The sequence below is a fragment of the Rhinatrema bivittatum genome, chromosome 16 (genome assembly GCF_901001135.1).
Source record: "Rhinatrema bivittatum chromosome 16, aRhiBiv1.1, whole genome shotgun sequence".
Lineage (NCBI taxonomy): Eukaryota > Metazoa > Chordata > Amphibia > Gymnophiona > Rhinatrematidae > Rhinatrema > Rhinatrema bivittatum.
The window spans coordinates 7,685,673-7,709,583 of record NC_042630.1 but is presented as its reverse complement, the minus strand read 5'-3'; the positions used below and the strand labels follow the sequence as shown (position 1 = coordinate 7,709,583).

The 23,911-nt window shown below is 44.5% G+C and overlaps 1 protein-coding gene and 1 gene segment (V, D, J or C); both read left to right on the top strand.

The window, feature by feature from the left end:
* LOC115078816 overlaps nucleotides 1-23,911 on the top strand; it is a 199,134-nt gene that overhangs the window by 10,357 nt on the left and 164,866 nt on the right.
* Nucleotides 1-23,911, top strand: part of LOC115078499 — a 167,127-nt gene that overhangs the window by 109,590 nt on the left and 33,626 nt on the right. Inside the window, exons 5-11 of the mRNA XM_029581424.1 lie at nucleotides 6,926-7,237; nucleotides 7,628-7,960; nucleotides 10,253-10,579; nucleotides 11,463-11,801; nucleotides 15,358-15,458; nucleotides 16,484-16,577; nucleotides 22,669-22,971. Of these exons, the coding sequence (XP_029437284.1) occupies nucleotides 6,926-7,237; nucleotides 7,628-7,960; nucleotides 10,253-10,579; nucleotides 11,463-11,801; nucleotides 15,358-15,458; nucleotides 16,484-16,577; nucleotides 22,669-22,971 (1,809 nt within the window). The remainder of the gene's footprint in view (nucleotides 1-6,925; nucleotides 7,238-7,627; nucleotides 7,961-10,252; nucleotides 10,580-11,462; nucleotides 11,802-15,357; nucleotides 15,459-16,483; nucleotides 16,578-22,668; nucleotides 22,972-23,911) is intronic.

Here is a 23,911-nt window from a genome sequence, read left to right as displayed (position 1 = left end):
ACGGTATACAGCCCCCCGGTTCCCTGTGCAGCACCCCAGGCTGGTGCTGTATTCTGCTCCAGTAGGGTATACAGCCCCCCGGTTCCCTGTGCAGCACCCCAGGCTGGTGCTGTATTCTGCTCCAGTAGGGTATACAGCCCCCGGTTCCCTGTGCTGGACCCCAGGCTGGTGCTGTATGCTGCTCCAGTACGGTATACAGACCCGGTTCCCTGTGCTGGACCCCAGGCTGGTGCTGTATTCTGCTCCAGTAGGGTACACAGCCCCCAGTTCCCTGTGCTGGACCCCAGGCTTGTGCTGTATTCTGCTCCAGTAGGGTATACAGCCCCCCGGTTCCCTGTGCAGGACCCCAGGCTGGTGCTGTATGCTGCTCCAGTACGGTATACCGCCCCCCCAGTTCCCGGTGCAGGACCCCAGGCTGGTGCTGTATACTGCTCCAGTACGGTATACAGACCCGGTTCCCTGTGCAGGACCCCAGGCTGGTGCTGTATTCTGCTCCAGTAGGGTATACAGCCCCCGGTTCCCTGTGCTGGACCCCAGGCTGGTGCTGTATGCTGCTCCAGTACGGTATACAGCCCCCCGGTTCCCTGTGCTGGACCACAGGCTGGTGCTGTATTTTGCTCCAGTACGATATACAGCCCCCGGTTCCCTGTGCAGGACCCCAGGCTGGTGCTATATTCTGCTCCAGTAGGGTATACAGCCCCCCGGTTCCCTGTGCAGGACCCCAGGCTGGTGCTGTATTCTGCTCCAGTATGGTATACAGCCCCCGGTTCCCTGTGCAGGACCCCAGGCGGGTGCTGTATTCTGCTCCAGTAGGGTATACAGCCCCCCGGTTCCCTGTGCTGGACCCCTGGCTGGTGCTGTATTCTGCTCCAGTATGGTATACAGCCCCCCGGTTCCCTGTGCAGGACCCCAGGCGGGTGCTGTATTCTGCTCCAGTATGGTATACAGCCCCCCGGTTCCCTGTGCTGGACCCCTGGCTGGTGCTGTATTCTGCTCCAGTAGGGTATACAGCCCCCCGGTTCCCTGTGCAGGACCCCAGGCTGGTGCTGTATTCTGCTCCAGTACGGTATACAGCCCCCCGGTTCCCTGTGCAGGACCCCAGGCTGGTGCTGTATTCTGCTCCAGTACGGTATACAGCCCCCCGGTTCCCTGTGCAGGACCCCAGGCTGGTGCTGTATTCTGCTCCAGTACGGTATACAGCCCCCCGGTTCCCTGTGCAGGATCCCAGGCTGATGCTGTATTCTGCTCCAGTAGGGTATACAGCCCCCCGGTTCCCTGTGCAGGATCCCAGGCTGGTGCTGTATTCTGCTCCAGTAGGGTATACAGCCCCCCGGTTCCCTGTGCAGGATCCCAGGCTGGTGCTGTATTCTGCTCCAGTAGGATATACAGCCCCCCCGGTTCCCTGTGCAGGACCCCAGGCTGGTGCTGTATACTGCTCCAGTACGGTATACAGCCCCCGATTCCCTGTGTTGGACCCCTGGCTGGTGCTGTATTCTGCTCCAGTATGGTATACAGCCCCCCGGTTCCCTGTGCAGGACCCCAGGCTGGTGCTGTATGCTGCTCCAGTACGGTATACAGCCCCCGGTTCCCTGTGCTGGACCCCAGGCTGGTGCTGTATGCTGCTCCAGTACGGTATACAGCCCCCGGTTCCCTGTGCTGGACCCCAGGCTGGTGCTGTATGCTGCTCCAGTACGGTATAAAGCCCCCCGGTTCCCTGTGCTGGACCCCAGGCTGGTGCTGTATTCTGTTCCAGCAGGGTATACAGCCCCCCGATTCCCTGTGCTGGACCCCAGGCTGGTGCTGTATTCTGCTCCAGCAGGGTATACAGCCCCCGGTTCCCTGTGCAGGATCCCAGGCTGGTGCTGTATACTGCTCCAGTACGGTATACAGCCCCCCGGTTCCCTGTGCTGGACCACAGGCTGGTGCTGTATTCTGCTCCAGTACGGTATACAGCCCCCGGTTCCCTGTGCAGGATCCCAGGCTGGTGCTGTATTCTGCTCCAGTAGGGTATACAGCCCCCCGGTTCCCTGTGCAGGACCCCAGGCTGGTGCTGTATTCTGCTCCAGTAGGGTATACAGCCCCCGGTTCCCTGTGCAGGACCCCAGGCTGGTGCTGTATTCTGCTCCAGTATGGTATACAGCCCCCGGTTCCCTGTGCAGGACCCCAGGCGGGTGCTGTATGCTGCTCCAGTAGGGTATACAGCCCCCGGTTCCCTGTGCAGGACCCCAGGCTGGTGCTGTATGCTGCTCCAGTAGGGTATACAGCCCCCCGGTTCCCTGTGCAGGACCCCAGGCGGGTGCTGTATTCTGCTCCAGTAGGGTATACAGCCCCCCGGTTCCCTGTGCAGGACCCCAGGCGGGTGCTGTATTCTGCTCCAGTAGGGTATACAGCCCCCGGTTCCCTGTGCAGGACCCCAGGCGGGTGCTGTATTCTGCTCCAGTATGGTATACAGCCCCCCGGTTCCCTGTGCAGGACCCCAGGCTGGTGCTGTATTCTGCTCCAGTACGGTATACAGCCCACCGGTTCCCTGTGCAGGACCCCAGGCTGGTGCTGTATACTGCTCCAGTACGGTATACAGCCCCCCGGTTCCCTGTGCAGGACCCCAGGCGGGTGCTGTATTCTGCTCCAGTACGGTATACAGCCCCCCGGTTCCCTGTGCAGGACCCCAGGCTGGTGCTGTATTCTGCTCCAGTAGGGTATACAGACCCCTGGTTCCATGTGCAGGACCCCAGGCTGGTGCTGTATTCTGCTCCAGTAGGGTATACAGCCCCCCGGTTCCCTGTGCAGGACCCCAGGCTGGTGCTGTATGCTGCTCCAGTAGGGTATACAGCCCCCGGTTCCCTGTGCAGGACCCCAGGCTGGTGCTGTATTCTGCTCCAGTACGGTATACAGCCCCCGGTTCCCTGTGCTGGACCCCAGGCTGGTGCTGTATTCTGCTCCAGTACAGTATAGAGCCCCCCGAGTCCCTAAAGTGGACCTCAGACTGCTGTAATATACTGCACAGTTTCTAGTTCTCTGTCCCGGATCCAGGCTTATGCTTCATATTGCTGCAGAATACCTTAAAGCCCATGGATCCCTATCCCGGTCCCAGGCTCCTTCTTTATATTGTAGTAGAGCATCCATCTCCTGGTTCCTAAGCCAGGAGCCCATGATGGTGTTGTATATTGCTGTAATATAGCTTAAATCCTCCAAGTGCTTATCCTGACCTCGGCTAGTGCTAAATATTGCTGTAGTAGAGCATTTCCCCCAGCCAATGTCACCGTTAGATGTACCTATAGCATCGCGTAACAGTTCCCAGCTCCAAAGCTAGTGCTGGGTATTGCTGTAATACAGCGCATAGCCCCTGGTTCCCCATACTGGACTCCCACATCTTGTGTTTATATTGCTGCAGTATAGGTTAAAGCCCCCCGGATCCCCCTATCCAGGATGATGCTAGATATTACTGCAGTATAGCATTTGGCCTCTTGTTGCTTATTCCTGACACATGCGGTATCCGGTTATACCTTACGGTTCCTGGTTCTCCAGTCTGGTTATTGCTGTAATATGGAGCCCAGGATTCGGGATACTGGAGCCCTGGCTGATTCTGTATATTGCACAGAACCCCCAGCTTGCCTGTACTGGACCCCAGGCTTGCGCGTTATATTGTGGTATAGCTTTAAAGCCCCCCCCCCCCCCCCTGATCCATATTCCGGATCCCAGGATGGTGTTAGGTATTATAGTGGTAAAGCACATACCCTCTGCTTCCCTGTCCGAGACTAGTTCTGGAGGTTGCCATGCTAGTGCTATATAACGCTATAGTGCAGCATAAGCCCTTGCTTCTCTCTCTTCCGTTTTCCTCTTCTATATCGCAGCAATTTTTTTTTTTTATTCCAGCGCAGAGCTGGACTGGAAACTGGGTTATATGATCTGCTACAATTACAGCATTTATTAGCATTCGCCCAGGCTCCGGCCAGGACTATTCGGACTTCATGCTCTCCACTTAGCAGACGTTCCTGCCAGATTAATTTCCCATCCCTGTATGGTTTCATAAATTATCTTAGCTGTAATTTGTTTCCCAGCGAGCGGATAGCATGACGTCTGCAAATGCGGGATGCAGCCCAGGTTAACGGAAGGTGTAGCCCGGGATGCTTAGCCAGACCTCTGGCTATCTTGCAGGAAGGACCCAGGGGATCTGTGCAGGGCTGGAACAAGCCCAAGTTGATGGAAGGTAGAGCCCGGGATGCTTAGACAGACCTCTGGCTACCTTGCAGGAAGGACCCAGGGGATCGGTACAGGGCTGGGTCAAGCCCAGGTTGATGGAAGGTAGAGCCCGGGATGCTTAGCCAGACCTCTGGCTACCTTGCAGGAAGGACCCAGGGGATCGGTGCAGGGCTGGAACAAGCCCAGGTTGATGGAAGGTAGAGCCCGGGATGCTGGGCCAGACCTCTGGCTACCTTGCAGGAAGGACCCAGGGGATCGGTGCAGGGCTGGAACAAGCCCAGGTTGATGGAAGGTAGAGCCCGGGATGCTGGGCCAGACCTCTGGCTACCTTGCAGGAAGGACCCAGGGGATCGGTGCAGGGCTGGAACAAGCCCAGGTTGATGGAAGGTAGAGCCCGGGATGCTTAGCCAGACCTCTGGCTACCTTGCAGGAAGGACCCAGGGGATCGGTGCAGGGCTGGAACAAGCCCAGGTTGATGGAAGGTAGAGCCCGGGATGCTTAGCCAGACCTCTGGCTACCTTGCAGGAAGGACCCAGGGGATCGGTGCAGGGCTGGAACAAGCCCAGGTTGATGGAAGGTAGAGCCCGGGATGCTTAGCCAGACCTCTGGCTACCTTGCAGGCAGGACCCAGGGCATCGGTGCAGGGCTGGAACAAGCCCAGGTTGATGCCTGCAGTACGATTCCACCACTAACTCCCATTCTCCCTCCAAGTTCCAGGCCTCGCCTGTCCTGACTCTCTGTTCCGGTTTGTAGGCGAAGTGAGACGAGTAGGATCTCGCTCGTATTCGAGTGCTGTGGCAGGCATGGAGGCTTTTATTTAAGTTACATTTAGCACCTGCCCCAGCAACGGTGCCGATTTCTGGGGATTGCAACTGCATTTACCCTAACACAAGGCAGGGTGTGAGAGTTAGAGATCAATGGGGAGCCAAACCAGGTCTCTCCAAGACCAGTAATGAGTGTAATGGCTTCAGATTCTCCATAAGACCTCTTTGCAGTTTGGTAAGGTTTGAACTCTTCTCATGGAGGGAATGGCTTCTGCCATCTTTTGAACAAACGCTGGGAATGTGGTAGCCTCTGCTTGTGTAGAAGCTCTGCCTGGCTCAGGAGATGGGTCAAAGGATGGCAAATGTGTATGGGTATGAACTTGAACTAGGACATGCGCTTACTGTAGTGTTGACCTAGAATAGGAAGGCTGACAAAGCGCGTCAATATCCACCAAGAATTTTCATGCTGATTTTGTAAACCCTTGTGATCTTCTTTTGCAACGACGGTGTATAAAACGTCTAAATAAATAAAACTGTAACTGGGGGTGTTTGTAAGTTTACCATACTGAGGCCTGGATGGAAGGACATCCGAGAGGTGCCTTGTAAATGGGGAACTTCTCTCTCTCTCTGTAAGCCAGGACTATAAGTTAGGTCCCTCCTTTCAAGAGATCCCTGGGAAAAACGGTAGTGGTGTCCACCAACTGGAAGCGTCCCGTGGCCGGATTAAGGGTTGATGGCGGCAGGAACTTTATTTCGGTTGTAGAAGTATCGTTATCTCACGTCTCGCCTTAGTGTGAGAAGCAGAAACGGGGGAGGGGAAGCCTTTAGTACATCGATGGAAAGGGGCCGGGGACTGGTTTATGGGACTCGCTTTAGCGCTGGGGGCTTGCAGCGAGGAAATAGCGCGTCAAACATGATCAGGAGAGGGACAGAGCCGGCCAATCCCTTCCCCAGGAAGGCTGTTAGATCATTAAGTTCAGACAGAGAGAGAGAGAGAGAGAGATCCAGGCTGAGAGGCTTATCCCACGTGAGCTGGAAAGCAGAGGCAGAACATTAAAGTATGAATCCGAAACCTTCAATCCCTGAAACGTGGATTAATTTGTCCCAGAACGTGTATTAGAGCAAATGTATTTGTCTCCCTCCTATTAATATCTTTTTGCTGAGCTACGAAAAAAAAAAAAAAACTTCAGCTTAAAAATCAAACAAGAGAAACAGGCTGAGGCTCAGTATTCACACACACACACACACACCAAGTGAACGTTTTTTGTTTGTGTTTCGTTTTGTTTCCTTCCCATCTAAGCTACTGTTCAGGGTGAGTATTCCGGTTCCGTGAAAAACAAATCAATGAATTCAAAAAATGTACAGATGTTCTACATTTTTCTTTTCAATGGCAAAAAAGTTAAAAGACCAATATTGCAAAATAGATTTTAGCATTTTTTTTTAAAAAGGCTATATGGACGTTACCAACTATTGGAGATCCTTATTTTGGTCCCTATGTTTATGCTCCCCGGGTCTTTACTCTTTAAAGGGGAAGACGATCATATTTTCTCGGAGGAGAAAGGGATGGTCAGACCCTTTAACAGCACATGGGATCAAGGTGTGGGTTGGTCTGCCTTGACATACTTAGCGCTAAATATGAAGAAATAACTACTGAGAGAGAAAAAATAACCTCTGAAGGTAGCTGACAGGTAATTTTATATTTATAAAACATGAGCTGTTTGCACTATAATCCGAATTTCCCATTGATTTGATTGCTTCTCTTCTCCTACCATGAAGAATTTGCAGCTTATGATGACTTCTGACGTCAGCATATCAGGCCAATGTTTCGGCCCAGGTGACATTGACGCCCAATTCACCTTCGCTTTTACAAAATCTACCATGGGATCTACACGACTAGGGCTTCCATCTGTTTTAATTTGTCTGTTATTTCTCTCCTCCTTCCCCAACCATTTTGTCTTCAGCCGAAAAATCTGCCCCACACCTCTTCCCACTGATTTCCTGTGAAGAATCCCCGAATCCGCTGATCCTTGCTTGTTTAGCAAAGAATTTCCTCCCTGACACCATTCAGCTCCAGTGGTCTGACAGCAACAACAAGAACTGGACCGATGGATACCGCAAGTACCCGTCGGTGTTCGGTAGTGGCGGCACTTACATGACCAGCAGCCAGATAACGGTTCCCAAACCGGAAGGGTCTTCCAAGGCCAGCTACTTCTGCGAGGCCACCCACCCAGCCCTGGCAGACAAGCTGAAGATTGAAGTACCTGTGAACACAGGTAGGTGATGGAGCAGGTGCGCACACTTGCAAGGGTCCCCACTGACGTGAAACTGAAAAAGGAAGCATCAGAGTTAGAAGGAAAATATTTCATTGCATTCATTTGTTCTGCCACAGAAAGAGAGACGGAGGGGGCTTGCTTGACAGGTTTCAGAAGAGCCATAGGCAGAACAACGAGACACATTCAATAGGGAGATCAGAAACATGAGATTGATCAGATATTTCAATAAATATTCAGATATAACAACAGTATGCAAAACAGCTATTCTTTAATAAACAGATTGAATTCGGAAGGTGGGGGAAGATATAGACAGACAGATTTTTTAAAATTCTTTAAAATAGCGGCATAGTTTTGTTTTGTCAATTAATCGCTGCTCCTGTTTCCTATTAGCGGTGGAACCCAAAATCCCCATTGTATCCATCCACCCTCCTTTCAGAGATGACTGGGCCGAAAGCACACACAGGGGCACCATCATCTGTGCTGCAAAGGGATTTAAGCCACAAGCTATCAGCATCACATGGTTAAAGGATGGGAAGACCGTCAGCTCCGGAATCAGTACCGAGGTCCCAAAGAAAGACGGAGAGGGTGACTACAGCATTATCAGCAGCCTGGAGCTCACCAAGAAGGACTGGGATGCAGACACAAAGTTCTCCTGTGTGGTGGATCACCCTGCCTCCAATACGCATGAAATCAAAAACATCAGTGCATCTTTACTCTGTGAGGGTAAGTTACAGATATGGCCTTAACGGGTTTTGATGAATGACCCCCAACGCAGGTGATGACAATGTTACCGCATGGTGCAAATGCAAACTTTTTTAAGGGGTGGGATTGGTGAAGGATTAATTAAAACGGGGGCCAATAATCACCTGTTTTTAATGCTGGAAATAACTGCACCTTTTTCCCTGGTGTTAAGCTGTGCAATATGCCCAAAACAGCCACAATGCAATTTGTGTTAAAGATTGCAAATTGCATTTTGGCCATTTCTGGGCTTGGAGGGAGAGAGAGAGAGAGAGAGAGAAAGAGACAGAGCCTCTAGGGAGGCCTTCATAGTATTCGACTATTTATATCTCTATAGGAGGGCCAGCTAATAGCTGGAGGTGAGGTGCTGGTGGTAGTTTAGGGTTTAGGGGCCAGTTTTACATGCAGAATGAGACAACAAACACCACAGTGCACCTCGGTGAAGATTTGATGTCATTTGGAGTGAGGAAAGTCTCACAAAGTTGAGATTTCTACTATGTTCTCTCACCCTAGCTTGATGGACTCTATAACAGGGTATTCTAATGCTAGGGCGAGAGAACATAGTAGAAATGCCAACTTTGTGAGACTTTCCTCACTCCAAATGACATCAAATCTTCATGGAGGTAGAAACAACACAATGCAGAGTGAGATGTACAAACTCACTCTTCATGTAAAACTGGCCTCTAAACTACCACCAACACCTCACCTCCCGCTATTAGCTGCCCCTCCTATAGAGATATAACTAGTTGACTACTATAAAGGCCTGACTAAGTCTCGCTTGCTCTCGCTCTCTCTCTCACCTAAAATTACCATAAACACACCCCTTTTTCTTACTGCTGGTGTTATCCATGGGTTGTGTTAGCATTTGATGAATCTAGGTCTGTACTCAGCCAAAAATAAGTAAATGCCCATCCAAAGACCCTGCTATCTTACATTCCAATAATCTAGTTTCTAAAAATGGCTGTGGTATAATAGGTAGGCCCGGATACCTTAGTAACATTGTAAATCATACAATACGGTACAACTTTTATTTGGGAAAATAAATGCCTTCCACTAGGGTCCAAGGCCTAAAATTCAAAGCACAAGTGTAGGAACATGCAAATAGGCTGTTCCATAACTTTTTCTTAACTGCTCCAGGCAGTCCCCGAGATATACTGTGGCCAAGAAGACCTTCCCAGGCTTAAGACCTTCAGTCCCAGTGGTTTCTAGGAGGTTCTTCTCGGACACAGAATGAAAATCAGACAGGAGGGAGGGAGGGAGGCATAAAATAATGAATTTCGGAGGTCAGCCAGCAGATGGATTACGAAGGTCTCCTCTCTTCTTCTTCCCCCGAACATTAGCTCAGCTCTGAAGTTCTTAACGTTAACAAGGCTGTTTTAGAATATAATACAAATGTTACAAAGTCCCTTGAACGGGTTTGACGTGCTGCGTTTGTTTAAGCGTGGTTCATATCAATGGGGATAAAGGTGTCTGATAGGAAACCTGCTAAAATCTCCTAGCTGATTGCCCAAGACCGACCTTCTAGTTTCCTTGTCTTGTTTCAAGGTGCTGCGTAATCCTATTTAGTGCAAGAAGTTTCCCTCCCACCGCCAAAGGGGTGTCATGTGCAATGTATGCCTGCCTGTTTACCGCAAACCCCCGTTCATAGGGATCCCAGTCTTGCTTATAGGAGAGAAAGTGGTGTCTCCCAGGCTTCCGCCAGAGTATTTCACGTAGAGGTCAAAGCAAGCGCGTTACATTGGTGAGCGGGCGGCCATTTTGCTGGGAAGCGAGAACGTGGGGCATCTCAGCTTCCGGTAACCAAAGTGTCCGCCACCAACCCCCCTCCAAGTTATAGGGTTTGGGAGTTTTTGGGGTTGTTTTTTTCAGATTAGTAGCCTACTGAACACTAATGCAATCATTCAGTTAAGCAATTTTATGGAAGCGACTCATAATGCCCTCATTACACTCCGCTAAGAGCGGTTTCACTATATAAGCGGAACAGGACACTTTGTAAATAAAAAATAAATATTTCCGGACAGCGAAGGTTCAACTCTCGCTGCCGTCCTGCCGACTCATTCTCCATCCAGCGGTTTTCACATGTGGCTCCAAACCAAGGCCCGAGGGTCAGGAGCTAAGGAACCGGCTTCCTCAGTTTGAGCTCTTTAGGCCTGATTTTTCCCTCTTATCCCCCCCAGCTCCGTAGGCAGCATTTTGATTTCCCTTTCCCATTAACTTTTTATTTCTGTGTACGAAAACTAAGAAGTCTTTCCTCATTGACCCTTCTCTCTCCTGCAGCCGGCGAGCCCCAGACCCTGTCGGTGGTTACTCTGCGTCCTTCCTTCGAAGAGATCTACGACACCAAGGAGGCCAAGTTGACCTGTCTGGTCAAGAACATGCAGTCGTCAGATGGTTTAAATGTGACCTGGTACAAAAAAGAAAACGGGAAGGAGGTGGAACTGAAAACCAAGGTGTCAGATGCCCAGTACCAAGGCAGCTCCTACTCGGCCAGTGGCACCGCCACGGTTTGCGCCACGGAGTGGAACAACCACAACACCTTCACCTGCAAAGTGACCCATCCCGAGCTGGCCTCCCAAGCCGTGGAAACCCTGGCCAAAGACAAGGGTAAATATGTCCTTCTCACTTCTGGCAAGCCATAGCACCTTCTACCTGATCTTCAGGAGAAATCCCTCTTCAAGACTGCACAAAAGTAGCCTTGCTACCATAACCGTGCTCAAGGCAATTTAAAAGGAGCTTTGTTTAACCTTAAAACGTTTCCAAGATTGAACTGACCATTACCCAGACCTTCATTAGATCCCCAGCGACGCCATTGCTGTCGTAAAGTTTCAGGCACCAGGAGTTTACACTGCCAGCCCCCAAACCGCAGACCCCTCCCATATTCTAGGAGAATGTGAATGCACTGAAGTCCGACTTCGGGGGTTTTCGGGTGTTTTGTTAATCAATTCATTTTTGCTTCTGTGGATGTGTACAAAAAAAAAATTTATTAATTCAAAGGCCAACCAGCAGTGCAATTATAGTGCATTTTATTAATGTCATGTTATCGCCAACCTCCGAAAACTTTAATTTTTCAGTTCTATGGGATTATGGGGAGAAGAATGCAAGATGCATGGGCATATATTGGATATTAGTGGAACAGAGGAAAAGCTAAATACATTTCATTTTACACTTCTACGCCGCCCTCCTTTTCATGGATATGATCACAATAGAGAGCTGAGGGTTCCCCTTGCTGAGGTGCCAGGGCAGGCGGGAAAACAGTGGAGAAATAAGGGGGCCCAATTCCCTGAACAGGGCTCTTCCCCATTTTCTAACTGTGGGAAAGCTGCAGCTTAGTCCACGAGGTCAGGGAGAATATTAGAAAGCAGTCCTGTGGGCTAACGTGCCCTGGCCAATGCTAGGAACAGGTTGTGTGCCATGAAGGAAACGATGAGATCGGAAATTGCAGAGTTCTCTTCTTTTTTGCTCATGTTCGCTCCTTTTCATTCTGCAGAGGAGGTCCCTTCTGCACCCTCCGTGTACCTCTTTGCGCCCCCATCCGAGGAGCTAGCCCTGAAAGAGAGCGCAACAGTCATCTGCCTGGCGAAACACTTCAGCCCCAAGGACATGTTCATGAAGTGGCTTAAACATGGGGAGGAGGTGAGCAAGGAGTCCTACGTCAACACGGAGCCCTTCCGCCACACCACCGCGACTGGCGCGCAAGTCTACTCCATGTACAGCAGCCTGACCATAGAGGAGAGCGAGTGGACCTCGGGCAAACCCATCACCTGTGTGGTCGGTCACGAGCACCTGCCCCTGCAGGTCATCCAAAAGACCATTGACAAATCCTCTGGTAATCCCACCTTAGTCAATGTATCTCTTGTGATGTCCGACTACGCCAATTCATGCTACAATTAACAACTCTTTTCCTGGTGGCCTGACTCATCTCTATCTCTTCCCCCTCCTCCCCCACCCAGTCCAACGCTGGCATTGTCTGTATAACCAAATGTCCGTCTTTGTGTGTATATATAATGTCCTGGAATAAAACGTGGATGCATTTTTAAAAGTAGAAATAAAAAAAAAAGTCAATTTAATAAAATGTCCATTCTCTTATCTATGATATACGTGAAGATTTTATCCTCCTAGAATTCTTTTTTTTTTTCTTTTTCTCCTGTCCTGTTCCTCCCCCCAAGCCTGTTTCTTTGGCAATGAAGTAACATCAGCTGGCTCCTAGTTGCCTTAAACCTGTTGCTTCTGCCTATTCATTCACATGGGGCTAGCAGTTAGGCAACAGCGTGGGCAGAAGACACAGGTAGGGAGAGGGGATTGCAGGAGGCCAGGACCTCTGCCTCAGTTTGCACCCTCACCTTAGAAATGAGACCTGACCTGAATCATTCCAGCTATTCTACCCACCCTTTGCAATAAATACACTCAGGTCACCCATATAAGCTCCGCAGTGAAAGAAGCTGTCTGCATCTGCAGCAAACGCATAGAATAGGTACAGACATCTCTAGCACACATCCCTGTGCTATTAGGCATATCTGATAAGGGAACAGAGGTGCACAGCCTTACGAAAAGGTGAGCTCGGTTGTAACACAACATACTTTAATTTGAAGCCAAACAGAAATTGCATTCTGATTGTCCATAACAAAATAAAGATTCATGCTCACTTGTAATGTTGGTTTGTGCAGGCCCATAATGTAATATATACGATACTGCAATCGCATTCAGAATCTCCTTAGGGAAACTGCATAAGCTCAAAATCTATACAGCAATATATAAGGGGTAGAGAAAAAGTCTTCATTATGGGTAGGCGGTTTGCAGGGTGCTCACTGTTTGAACGAAGAGCAGAACAGGGTTGCAGCGGTCAGCCCCGGCAGTGAGTACAAGAAAGGCAAAGTCCATTCAGCTGCTTATGCAGTGCCGTCACTGTGCAGTGCCCTGTACAAGACAATCACACACAGTTGGAAGATCCCCCGTCATGAAAACTTAGACGCTAAGATCTGAAGCTTGGGGCGTATAGTCCCGTTACAATGGGTCCATCAGTATCAGCCCCCCATGTAATCGGACCACGGTTTTTCTGAGCTGGGAAAAAAAAATCAATTTGAAACTTGGGGAGACCGAGTCATACCTTCAGACAAAGTGATCCACTTCTGGAGGATCTGGTAGATTACCTTACATCTTCACACAGCTCTGCAAACCGTTTCAGATTCCACAACATTAAAATATCAGGAGTCGAGCTACACAAGACTTACACGGCTATCCCTCGGAAGTTTCTTCACCATATTACAACAGATGCATTAAAAAGCAAATACAGTAGTTATTTAAAATGTGAAGCAGCCTTCTAAGGACTCTTATGGAGTTCTCCCTTTACTTTCTTGCAACGCATTCGAAACCGATGATGGTCCAAGATAGGTCTTCTCATAGTTTAAAGCCATCTTAAAATGGTTGTCCAAAAACTTGCCAGGAAAGCGAGATTAGTGTACCTACTGCCGCATAATAAACTTGTCGTCATTCTCTCAGCAAACTACATTGTAATGAAAGAAGTGAAAACGGCATTACAGTTTCCTCACTGTCGCCTCTAAAAGTCTCCAACTCCTTGGGGCCGGCACATTGCTTCTGTGAGCACACAGAGGGTCGCTCCTTTTTAGCCCCCTGATAGCAATTCCCAATGCCGCCTTATGGCAAACCATCTCAATTACCTCTAGGGAAAATGACCCCCGTGGCAGTATTAGCATGCGTGAATCATTTCACTTGAAATGTTCGATACTTTTAAATAGAAAAAGCACTTTGACTAGCTGAAGGCAGCTCTTCCATACCTGACTTATCAAACCTTCACACAAAGTTGCGCTTAAATCCTTTAAATCTTTCCAAATCTGGCCTACCACCAACTAAAAAGGGAAATAATCAATCAATGGATTAAGCCTGAATAGCACCAGTTATACGTATTTTGAACAAATGCAAGGCCCTTGAAATAGATGCAAGACAAGCACACACGTTGATAAATCTGGCTTTATCCGCACAAGTCAATTATACTTTTCCCACCGGGAACTCTAAAATGACAAGGTGTTTTCCCCCCATAGTGTCTATCCTCTCTCTTCCCCATCAATATCTGGGCCATAAAGAGTATGGACTGGGTGGCCTAAGAGAACAATGGAGAAATTATTTTTCAATAATTAGGACTGAGCATCAAAACGTTGGACCCATCTATCCATCACTCAGATTCCTCCCATATCTTGTCATGGATCGACAGAATATAAACAAAAATAAATAAATAAATAGCTAACCAAACAAATAAAGCAAGCACGAGCCCACAACTTTCATGCTTGAGTATATATAAATAGAGCATATCGGCTCCTCCTAATTATTTCCCAGATGAGCCATGGTATCCACTATCTTTGCGAAACACCCACTCAACCAGGTGAAAACGATCAATCACATTTCTTATTTAGATCATTATTATTTTTAAAGCACTAGCCACACAAATATAACCAACATAAACACATAATATACACACACATGCCTGTTGTGTTCATTGGAGAACCCATTCATGCATACGTACCAAACCTTCTATTGTACCCAAGTATACGATAAGAGTTAAAGCAAGGACAGCAGCGGGTTCTCATTTTCCATTAGCCACCACCTTAAATATGTCCACGATGCTAGTCAATTTGATGAGGCCTTTTGACACATCCATCCGCTTCCTGTCCACTAGAACCCATCTTTTCCTCAATCCCAAGCTTTTCTTTGTTTCCCTCTCTTTTATACGGTATCCCTTTACCCCAACTTTCTAATGATTTCTATTGAATCACCAGGAGAAGAGTCGCATCCACGTACAAGCCGCAAAGGATATTTGATTTTGAACATTCAGCATAAAATTGAATTCTCCGTCTAAAGCTGACCTTCTTCCCCTTCTATAACACAGAAGGTCACTAGTTATTTGGCTCACCACAAGTCATTCAATTTTAAGAGGACAGGCTTCAGCCGTAGTCGTGCCCAATAATTGACCCCTTATTGAAATTATATTGTAGGTGTGGAAGAGGAGATTTTTTTGAAGGTGCAAACGACATAAAGGAATTTTGAAAAGTCATTCAATGTCCCGGGTCAAGACAAGATGATAAAACATAGCAACTGTTTGTCCACTTGATACTCATCCCTGGTGTCCATCCATCTTTCCTTTCTAACCCTTATTTGCTTTCTGGTAGTGATATTATGCTCCATTGGAAAATAATGAACGTAATATTCGTTTTATAATCTTATGAATTTCTATAATATGGAGCAGCCAGTATATTTTGTCACTTTACATGCTGTTTCCCAGGTTGTCGGGCTCGTAAAAAAGTTCTGAATAATCTATAAACTCAAAAATGAGAGGAATAATTTAACTGACCTGTTATATTCAATGTTTTTAGCCGAAGACGAGGAATTTGAAAGTCTCTGGACAACTGCTTCCACGTTTATCGTTCTGTTTCTCTTGAGTCTTTTCTACAGCGCAACAGTCACTCTGTTTAAGGTACACGAAAACTAATTACACTTAAAGCTTTAATGCATTTAAGTCTAAAGATGTGCGACTTCAGATCGAGACGCTGATCTCAGTTCTTTTCTGCCTTGCACTATCATGTGTTGAAATCACAAATGCATCATAAACAGTACTACAGTATTATTCTGTCTAGATGGCAGTCTCTGCTCTGTGTAGATTCAGCATTTGAAGAAGGGGTCAGGATTGAGATGCATAGACAGAGCTGGGGGGTTGGGAATAGCAAGAGTTGTTACAGTTTTTCTGTTAACACGGAGTACTTGTCTAGTTCTATGGGTCCTCCTCCAAAGCGCAGCTATTTTTAGTGTAACTGGGTATAAAAAAGGTTTGCATAAGTTCTTGAAGAAGAAGTCCATAAATAATCAGGAAGGCAGAGTTACAGAAATCCACTTATCCTTGACATAAACAGCTCTACCTCTTGGGATTCTGCCAGGTACTTGTGACCCGGATTGACCCCTGTTGGGCACAGGATACTGGGCTTGATGGACCTTTTGGTCTGACCCGGTACGGCAAATCTTATGTACTTCTGTAGGAATTGGGAGCTATGTTGGCAGAGTTGGGGGGATCTCAGTGCTCGAGTAGCAGTGGGTGTTTTTGATCTGGACGGATATGTACTGACAGAGCTGTGTGTTTGGCCAGACTTCCCAAATATGTCCCCCATGAACCCACAGCCAATCCTCTTTTTAAGATGTCCACCTGGACGATGTAAATTGATCTCATGCTTATTCTTGTGGGTATCCTAAAAAAACTAAGTGGCTTTGGGATAACCAGGATAAGTTTGGGTCTCAGTACAGAAACAAGACAGGGCACTAAGGGGTAGATTTTCCACTTGTGCACGCCACATCCATGTGGCGCATTCTGGCCTTCCCCAGTTCCCTCCCAGTCTGCTCCTTAATTGGATCACAACTTTCCTACCCCCTACCTATACCCCCCTCCCTCTTCCCAACCCCCTAAATCCACCCTTTTTCTTTTTTTCTTTTTTGTTTGGCAATGTACTTCAGCTCCTGAGCTGGCTGGCGAGTCTCCGGGACAGCGAACCATGGCGCTGTCCCATCCCGGCCTCCTCCCCTTCCAGGCAGCCCGGCACTTGTGCATGTAACCAGCCTTTACGTGCGTGGCCGGGCCTCATGGAAAATTTGCCCAGTGCGGGCAGTTTAAAATCCACCTTTAAACGAATAAGTGGGAGCACTGTAGTGTAGAGCAGTATTTCCCAATCCTCTCTTACAGGCACACCTAACCAGCTGGGCTTTCAGAGTATCTGTAATGAATATGCATGAGATAGATTTGCATACAGTGGAGGTGGTGCATGCAAATCTATCTCATGCATATTTATTGTCGCAATCTTGAAAATTCAATTGCCTCCAGGAGAAATACTGTTGTGTAGAGCATGACTGAGCTGCTATGGCAGAAAGAAACTATTTCCATTGACTACCTGTATCCTACAGCGGTTTAACCAACTCTAGCAGTGATTCCTTTGATATAAAATAAAGATCCAGCCCAGGTCCAGGGAGGGAAAGGGGTTTTAGAAGGGTGGGTTGCCACCAAACATTGACCCAAAGGCCTTATGCGGCTTTGAATGCCCCTTCAAATATGATCTTTAGTTGAGGGATAATTAATTTGGCTTTTGTTTAACCTAGGGGAGTTTTAGGTTAGGGTGGGTGAATCTTAACTGTATCCTGGGGAGATTTTTTAAATTATTTATTTATGTCTAGTGATTTATATTGAATTATTGTATTGTTGTGTATTCTTTGTGATTTTATATTGCAACAGTACCTACTGAAATTGAAATTTTGTTTTTAATTCAATAAATTAAAACAATGCTGAATAAAGAGAGAAATTATATGGAAACATTTAACACAGAGTTAAAAAAGGAAAACAGGGATTCATACATACACAGAAAAATATGGAAAGCAAATAGGATCGTTCTTACCTTCTTAGGGCTTGAGTTTCAAAGTGACACACACATAAAACCCTGTTATATGCAGGGATGTGGTGCTTTGAACATCAGTTAGGAGGTTGCGTGTGTGTGCGCGGGTACGTTTACCCACATTAGTAAGAGTGGAATTGGTGCATACTTTCGATTTTTGAAAGCTTGCAGATAGTTGTGCATGCAGAGAGCTCGTACACATGTACGAGGACAACCCACAAAATTTCAAAGCAAACTGAAATGAAAATATCTGCTTTGAAACTCTGGGTTGCTATAAAATTAAGCTCCTAAGCAGAAATTTTTAAAACCTGGGTACATAAATCTAGATAGCATATGTGAACTTTTTATGATACATGCACTATATTAATGCCTCACATATGTTTACATATATTACAGGTGAAGTAACTTCACGATTTTCAGTTACTTTATTCTTACTAAAATCAATTGAACAATTGGATTCCAGTGCCTGATGACATTATTTTCATACTGAGTTGAGCTCCATAGGACCAGTGAAGGTGGTATCTTGACCGCATTTATCCCAGATGTATATAAATATATTAACTGTAAGGTTTAATCTGTGATCCTTTTATACCCAAAATGTTTCATTTTGTATTTAAAAATGTTCTTTCCCAGGGTAACTTCTTGTAAATGGCATTTCTAATTTGCAAGAAAAGCAAAACTTTAGATTTTTGCAAATAGTTCCATGGAAATGTTACTTTATTTTAAAACTGGGAAGAGGCTAAACTGACTGAACATTGCCATATTTTTAACCAAGAACATAAGGCTCCATTCTTTTAATATCGGAAGCAAATATCTGGAGGTATTCAGCCCTGGAATTGCTTTTTCCATGTTGCAATAACAACATATTTTCTGACTTCCTCAGATTAAGTTGGGCTTTGTCCAACAATGTTTTATTCCTAGGCACATTATTATTGTACACCTTGAAACTATGGCATGCAGGCCATAGTTTTCCAGTCAGAAATCTGCTTTTTCTGTGGGCTGGTCATCTTGAGACCATGTGAATATTTCCCACAAGCTGATTTTTTCCTTAAAGTTTCTATTTAATGAAACAGTGGTTTCCCAATGGCCAGGGTCCCTTCTTATCACTTTACCATGGTGCTCCTGCCTTGTCTCTATGCTTTAATGACTTGTATTTGAATGAATGTAAACATTAGCAATTCTCTCATTTTTATTAAATCTAAATATATATAACCATAGTGTTTTAGAGTTGACAATGTAATCTGAAATAATTTAAAATTTCTTTCTTTCTTTAGCTGTACATTTTCTTTTCAATCTGTTAAAAGCAAATAAAGACATATGTTATATTAACATGAATTATGGCTTCTGTGATTTTTGTTAAATTTGCATACAAGAAATATAATGTGGGGAAATATATAAAGTGAGAAAAATAACCTTTCTTAAAAAATTGGGCTATCAGTTTTAACAACTAGATTTAGAATTGGCAATTATTTAGCTGTTAATCTTTGTTTACACCCAGTGGTTCCAATTACTAATTTGCAGGCTGATGACATTTTAGCGATCTTATACCAAATTACCGCAGACTCTCCTTTTTTTTGGAGCTCACATCACCCCCATCACCTTTCAATAGAATGAGAATTATGGATGAAAGGATTAGGTTGAGATAGGACTCTGGTTCCAAGACAATGGGATGGGGTGAGTCTAATGTCCCACCTATCTTGCAAAATCTTTTTTTTTTTCTGTTTGAAATTTGCATGTTTGCACTTTTCGGCACACTAGAAGAAGTGACTAGCAAATAGTCTCAAAAACTTGTGCAAAACAACATCTTTTTGTGATTCTTGATGGTCCAATAAAAGGTATCACTGCCTACAAAGCATGAATTATCTGTTGATTAACACAAGCTGAGAAATACTGTTGTCAACTCACATGGGCACAGATTTCACGGTTTGCAATAGGATATAATAGCATGGCCTGTGTCATAGAAGAGTAATCTTCTTTCTCACTATATTAAAACACCAATACCACTGAATCTTAATACTTTTTAACTTTTTTTTAGTGTGATCTTGTAATGTCCGTTTTACCATGCTCGGCTAAACAACTTAAAACTTTGGTCAGGAATACTACCTTTCAAATATACAAACAAGACAAATTTATTTATACTTATTTCAATGGCTAAGGCAAAGTCGATAATCTTTAACTCTGAGAGGCCAGCAACAGTAAGTACTGTAGCTTGAAAGGTTACTATTAATGAAGTAAAACTTGCTGGCTTTATTGGGTTTTTCATGATTTTTTTTCCTTTAAAATAGAAGTAACCTCAAGGCAATTTACAGTGAGACTGATGAAATAGAGAATGTTTAGAGAGTTGGTGAACTGTGGTTCAGCCAACCATAATCTGCAAAATATCACTTAAATAGTATTGTGCACTGGTCTTATAAAAGGCAGTCACTTGGTCCTCACAATAATGTCTTGTCCACATAAGTCTAATAATCTGGATTGTCTTGAATCTCTTTTTTTTCAGGATGTAGAGGGGTAAAGAAGGTCTACCATCAAAACTAAAACATTGGTTGGTAGGATAGAAGATGCAAGAATTACAAATTCTTTATCTTCTAACTTGCTCTGGAGTATTCTGGACTCTCTTTATACTACTGGCATCAAACTAGCATTACTTTTATTTCAAAATAAATATGGAACATATTCAAAATGTAATCTGCAGCCACCACAGCCTTAATGGAAAATCTACTGTAGCATTTATTCTTTTCTACCAACCTTTGGTTCTTGCAAATTTTGAGGAAAGGGGCACATTCATAATTATCAGTAACAGATAAATTAGTACCACTAATGTTAGACAGCGAATGGCCTTCCTGGACAAATAAATGTTATCATGTAAATAAAACAGATAGTAAAAGAAAACTTTAACACTTCAATGTATGCATGCGGCTCATAGGAGTTATTCCCCAGCACAGCCACATACATACACACAGCAATCCCCATGAAAAGAAATGGTTTGCTTATTATTATTTAATCAAAATGAGTACAATATGCTCATCATTATCTCGATGATGAAATGTTGAAGGATCTGGGTCAAAATGCCAGGGCACAGTACATATTTCCTAAAGCTGCGATGTGAGGGAGGCTTCAGCCAAAGTAATGTCAAATATGCAGTGAGCAGTGTCAATTGCAGGTCTTCCACTGCAAATATTGAATGGTAGGTGCCAAATGTTGCATCAATGTTGGCATGTACAGTGGATGAGCAATTGGACTGTTCCACTGTAGACCACCAGGGAACCTTCTCCCCCTTGACAATTTTTCATAGTTAAAAACAATTACAATAAAACACTACAAATCAAACATTGGTAGACACTTTCCAATAAGGTAATGAGTGCTGTGGGACATGTCTCTTGTTGTAGAAGAGTGTTGGTGCTTGCATCTTCGGCTTCCCAAACTATTTCTCCCATTGCTTAACTTTCAACCCTTAGGCCACACATAGAATACATCAACACCTTGTATTAACTTATAAAATAAATTAGATTTGTTTGCATTTTCAGATAACTTATATGTTTGTAGGGCAACAGAAGACATTTCTATTCTTTATTTTTGACTGGGAAAGAAAACAACATAAAATACTCTATAACAAGGAAGTCACATCAGTCTAGTCCAATATTCAGTAAAAGAGATCAGGTGACATGCTACCAATAATATTTTTATTGTACTAGCTCAAACTTTTTTCTTAGTAATGACTTCTAGATATAAATTTGTTTTAGCAGACCAGTAAGAAATAGGAAAACGTTTGCATCATGTGAGGAAGACTTTCAGTTTTACAACCAAAGTTGTTGGACTTATTTTCAGGATTATAGGAGGATGGTTTGTGAGAAGACAAATACCCATCTAGCTATAGGATGGTTTCACCACTTGCTGTTTATTTGTTTTCTATGACTGGGAAGGAGAAATATGTATGGAGAAGGAATAAGGAGCTTGCAAAACGAGAGTTTGGTGGTTCAGTTCTATCACAAGCACTTCTCAAGGACAGAAGAGGGGTCAGTCTTTGCTCTTATCTCACAACATCCCCAGAGAGGGGTGTCATGGTCCTTCAAAGTGCAGCTTGTCATGGGTCACTGTCTAATTACAGATGTTCCTAACTGATAAGTCTGAAATGTCCTGAAGGTCTGTGAGGTCTGCAAAGCCCATGTCCTACAATAGCGTTTGTGTTGGTCCTTTACAATATATAGAAAGAAAAGAAATAGATCGCCTTGCCTTCTTTCTATTGACAATCTTACCACTGTTTCTCATATGTAATTTGGATGTTTGTGAAGGTTCGTTGATTGTTACCTTTAAATTATATCATAGCCTACAGAAACTCTTGATAAAGCTGAGAAACAAACAAAATATACAATTTAATACAAATTAATGAAATAGGTAGGGAATATGGTGTTATTCTGCCAAAAGAAAGTTGGATATTGTCTAAGGAAGGGACCCTAGCAGTCCTGAAAACTTTCATCTTTTAATATTCAATAGCCAAATAAAGGTATTATTTTAACTTAACTACTTTCTTGATTTTTTTTTTTAACTTTGGACTAAAGCTCTTTACCAGAAGTCATTACTGCACATTAGTGCTGTGTTTAATCAGTGCATTAATGACTGAAGGTGACATGTAAATGAGACACGAATCACTGCAGGCATTAATTTACATGACTTAAAGTATGTGCATTAATGCAGATGTCAACACAAAAAGTGATCAACTATTCCTAGAGGTCTGGTACATTGTTTGCATTAATGAGTAGGTGTTAAATTCTGTGTATTTTAACATATGTTGTTTTTTTCACCATAATTCTGCATCTCATTAGCATATTAGCATGAGCAAATGCACTATTAATGCACTTTAGCACATTCATTTATTTATTTATTTGGTTTTTTTACATACCGGTGTTCGATTTACATATCACATCGGTTTACAAATAGTTTGAAGGGTGCGGGAAGGAGGTCCTTTCCTTTAGACAGGTACAGTGAATGATTAGAGAAATGTCATAAGATGGTATAGCAGCAATATGGGTAAAACAGTGCTAAAATAGATAACATAAATAATAATACATGTGCCAGATAATCTAAATACCTTAATATCACATATTCACAGTAAGAGTCATGGCAAACGTACTATAAAATATACAAGATTATAAATAAGATATGAAAGAGATCAACCTAGTCAAAAATAATATCCCATGGAATTCTGTCATCTGAACACCAATGATTTAATGTCAGAACTGTTCTTTTTTTTCTATCTTCCAGCTGAACCGAATCCCCCTTCTGTGTTCCCACTACTTCCATGCTGTGGTGACACAAGTTCTACAAGTGATTTGACCATTGGCTGTTTGGTTACAAAATATATGCCAGATGACATCTCAGTGATATTCAAGAAGAGTTCAGCTGACATTACAACTGGAGTTAAGACATTTCCAGCAGTATACAGGGAGCCTAGCTACATGAAGACCAGTCAGCTCACCATCTCTTCCACTGACTGGGACAGCAACACTTATCAGTGCTTTGTTAAACATCCAAAACAAAATAAGACAGTGGACTTGAAAAAATCAGGTAAGATATGCTTTCAAAATCTTGAAAACAGGCATTGAAAATTGAGAGTATAGTATCTACAGGGCCACCATCCTCCACATTTCATTAGCATAAAAATAACAGTAGGGTTCTACAAATGTGAGAGTCATTGATTTGATTTTGTTGGAGCTTTTCACCATGCATCATCTCCTATGACAAGATCAGTTACTAGACAATCAATAGAGGAGTTGACTGAGCACCTTCCATAACAGTATGGCAGAAGCAGAAGAAATTGTTAGGCTATATCTTCTAGAGTATACCTAAGGAATATGATTTTGGGGTTAATTTAATCAATCACAGTAACTAATTTAAGAAGATGTTCTTACTCTTATACATTTAAGGGTACCATTCAAAGACTTAAGTGAGAGACAACTCAAGATACATGGACATGGAGGGTCCAGAATGAACAGATTGAACTTCATTTAAAGAATAACTTACTTTAGAAGCACAATAAACATTTCTTAAGGCAACAGATGTTAAGGATCTAGGATAATTTACTATCAGATCTAACTGCAATCTCTTTAAGATAATTTTAAGCATAAACTCAGAGAAGTCAATATTCAAAGCCAGTTAGCCAGATAACTCACTTTTTGGGGGTATTCTGGGTGGGTCTAAATTATCCAGCAAACCTAGCCAATTTTCAGTACTTATCCAGCTGCATGTGGCTTGATGTCTTGCTACTTAACCAGAAATCTTTTGAATAGATCTGATTAAGTGGCACTGTTCTTAAAAAAAATAGTGAAGTGAGGTCCTAAGTCCTTATGTCCACTCACTCAGCCCCAAATATCTAACAAATGGCTCTGCTGAGTCAAGCACCCCCATTCCTTAAACCCCTCTGAAAATACAGTAAAATATGTTTTGGAGTCCACAAGTTGGCCTCCCCCTTCCTCTCTGGTTCCACAGTAAATAGCCCTAAGTGTCC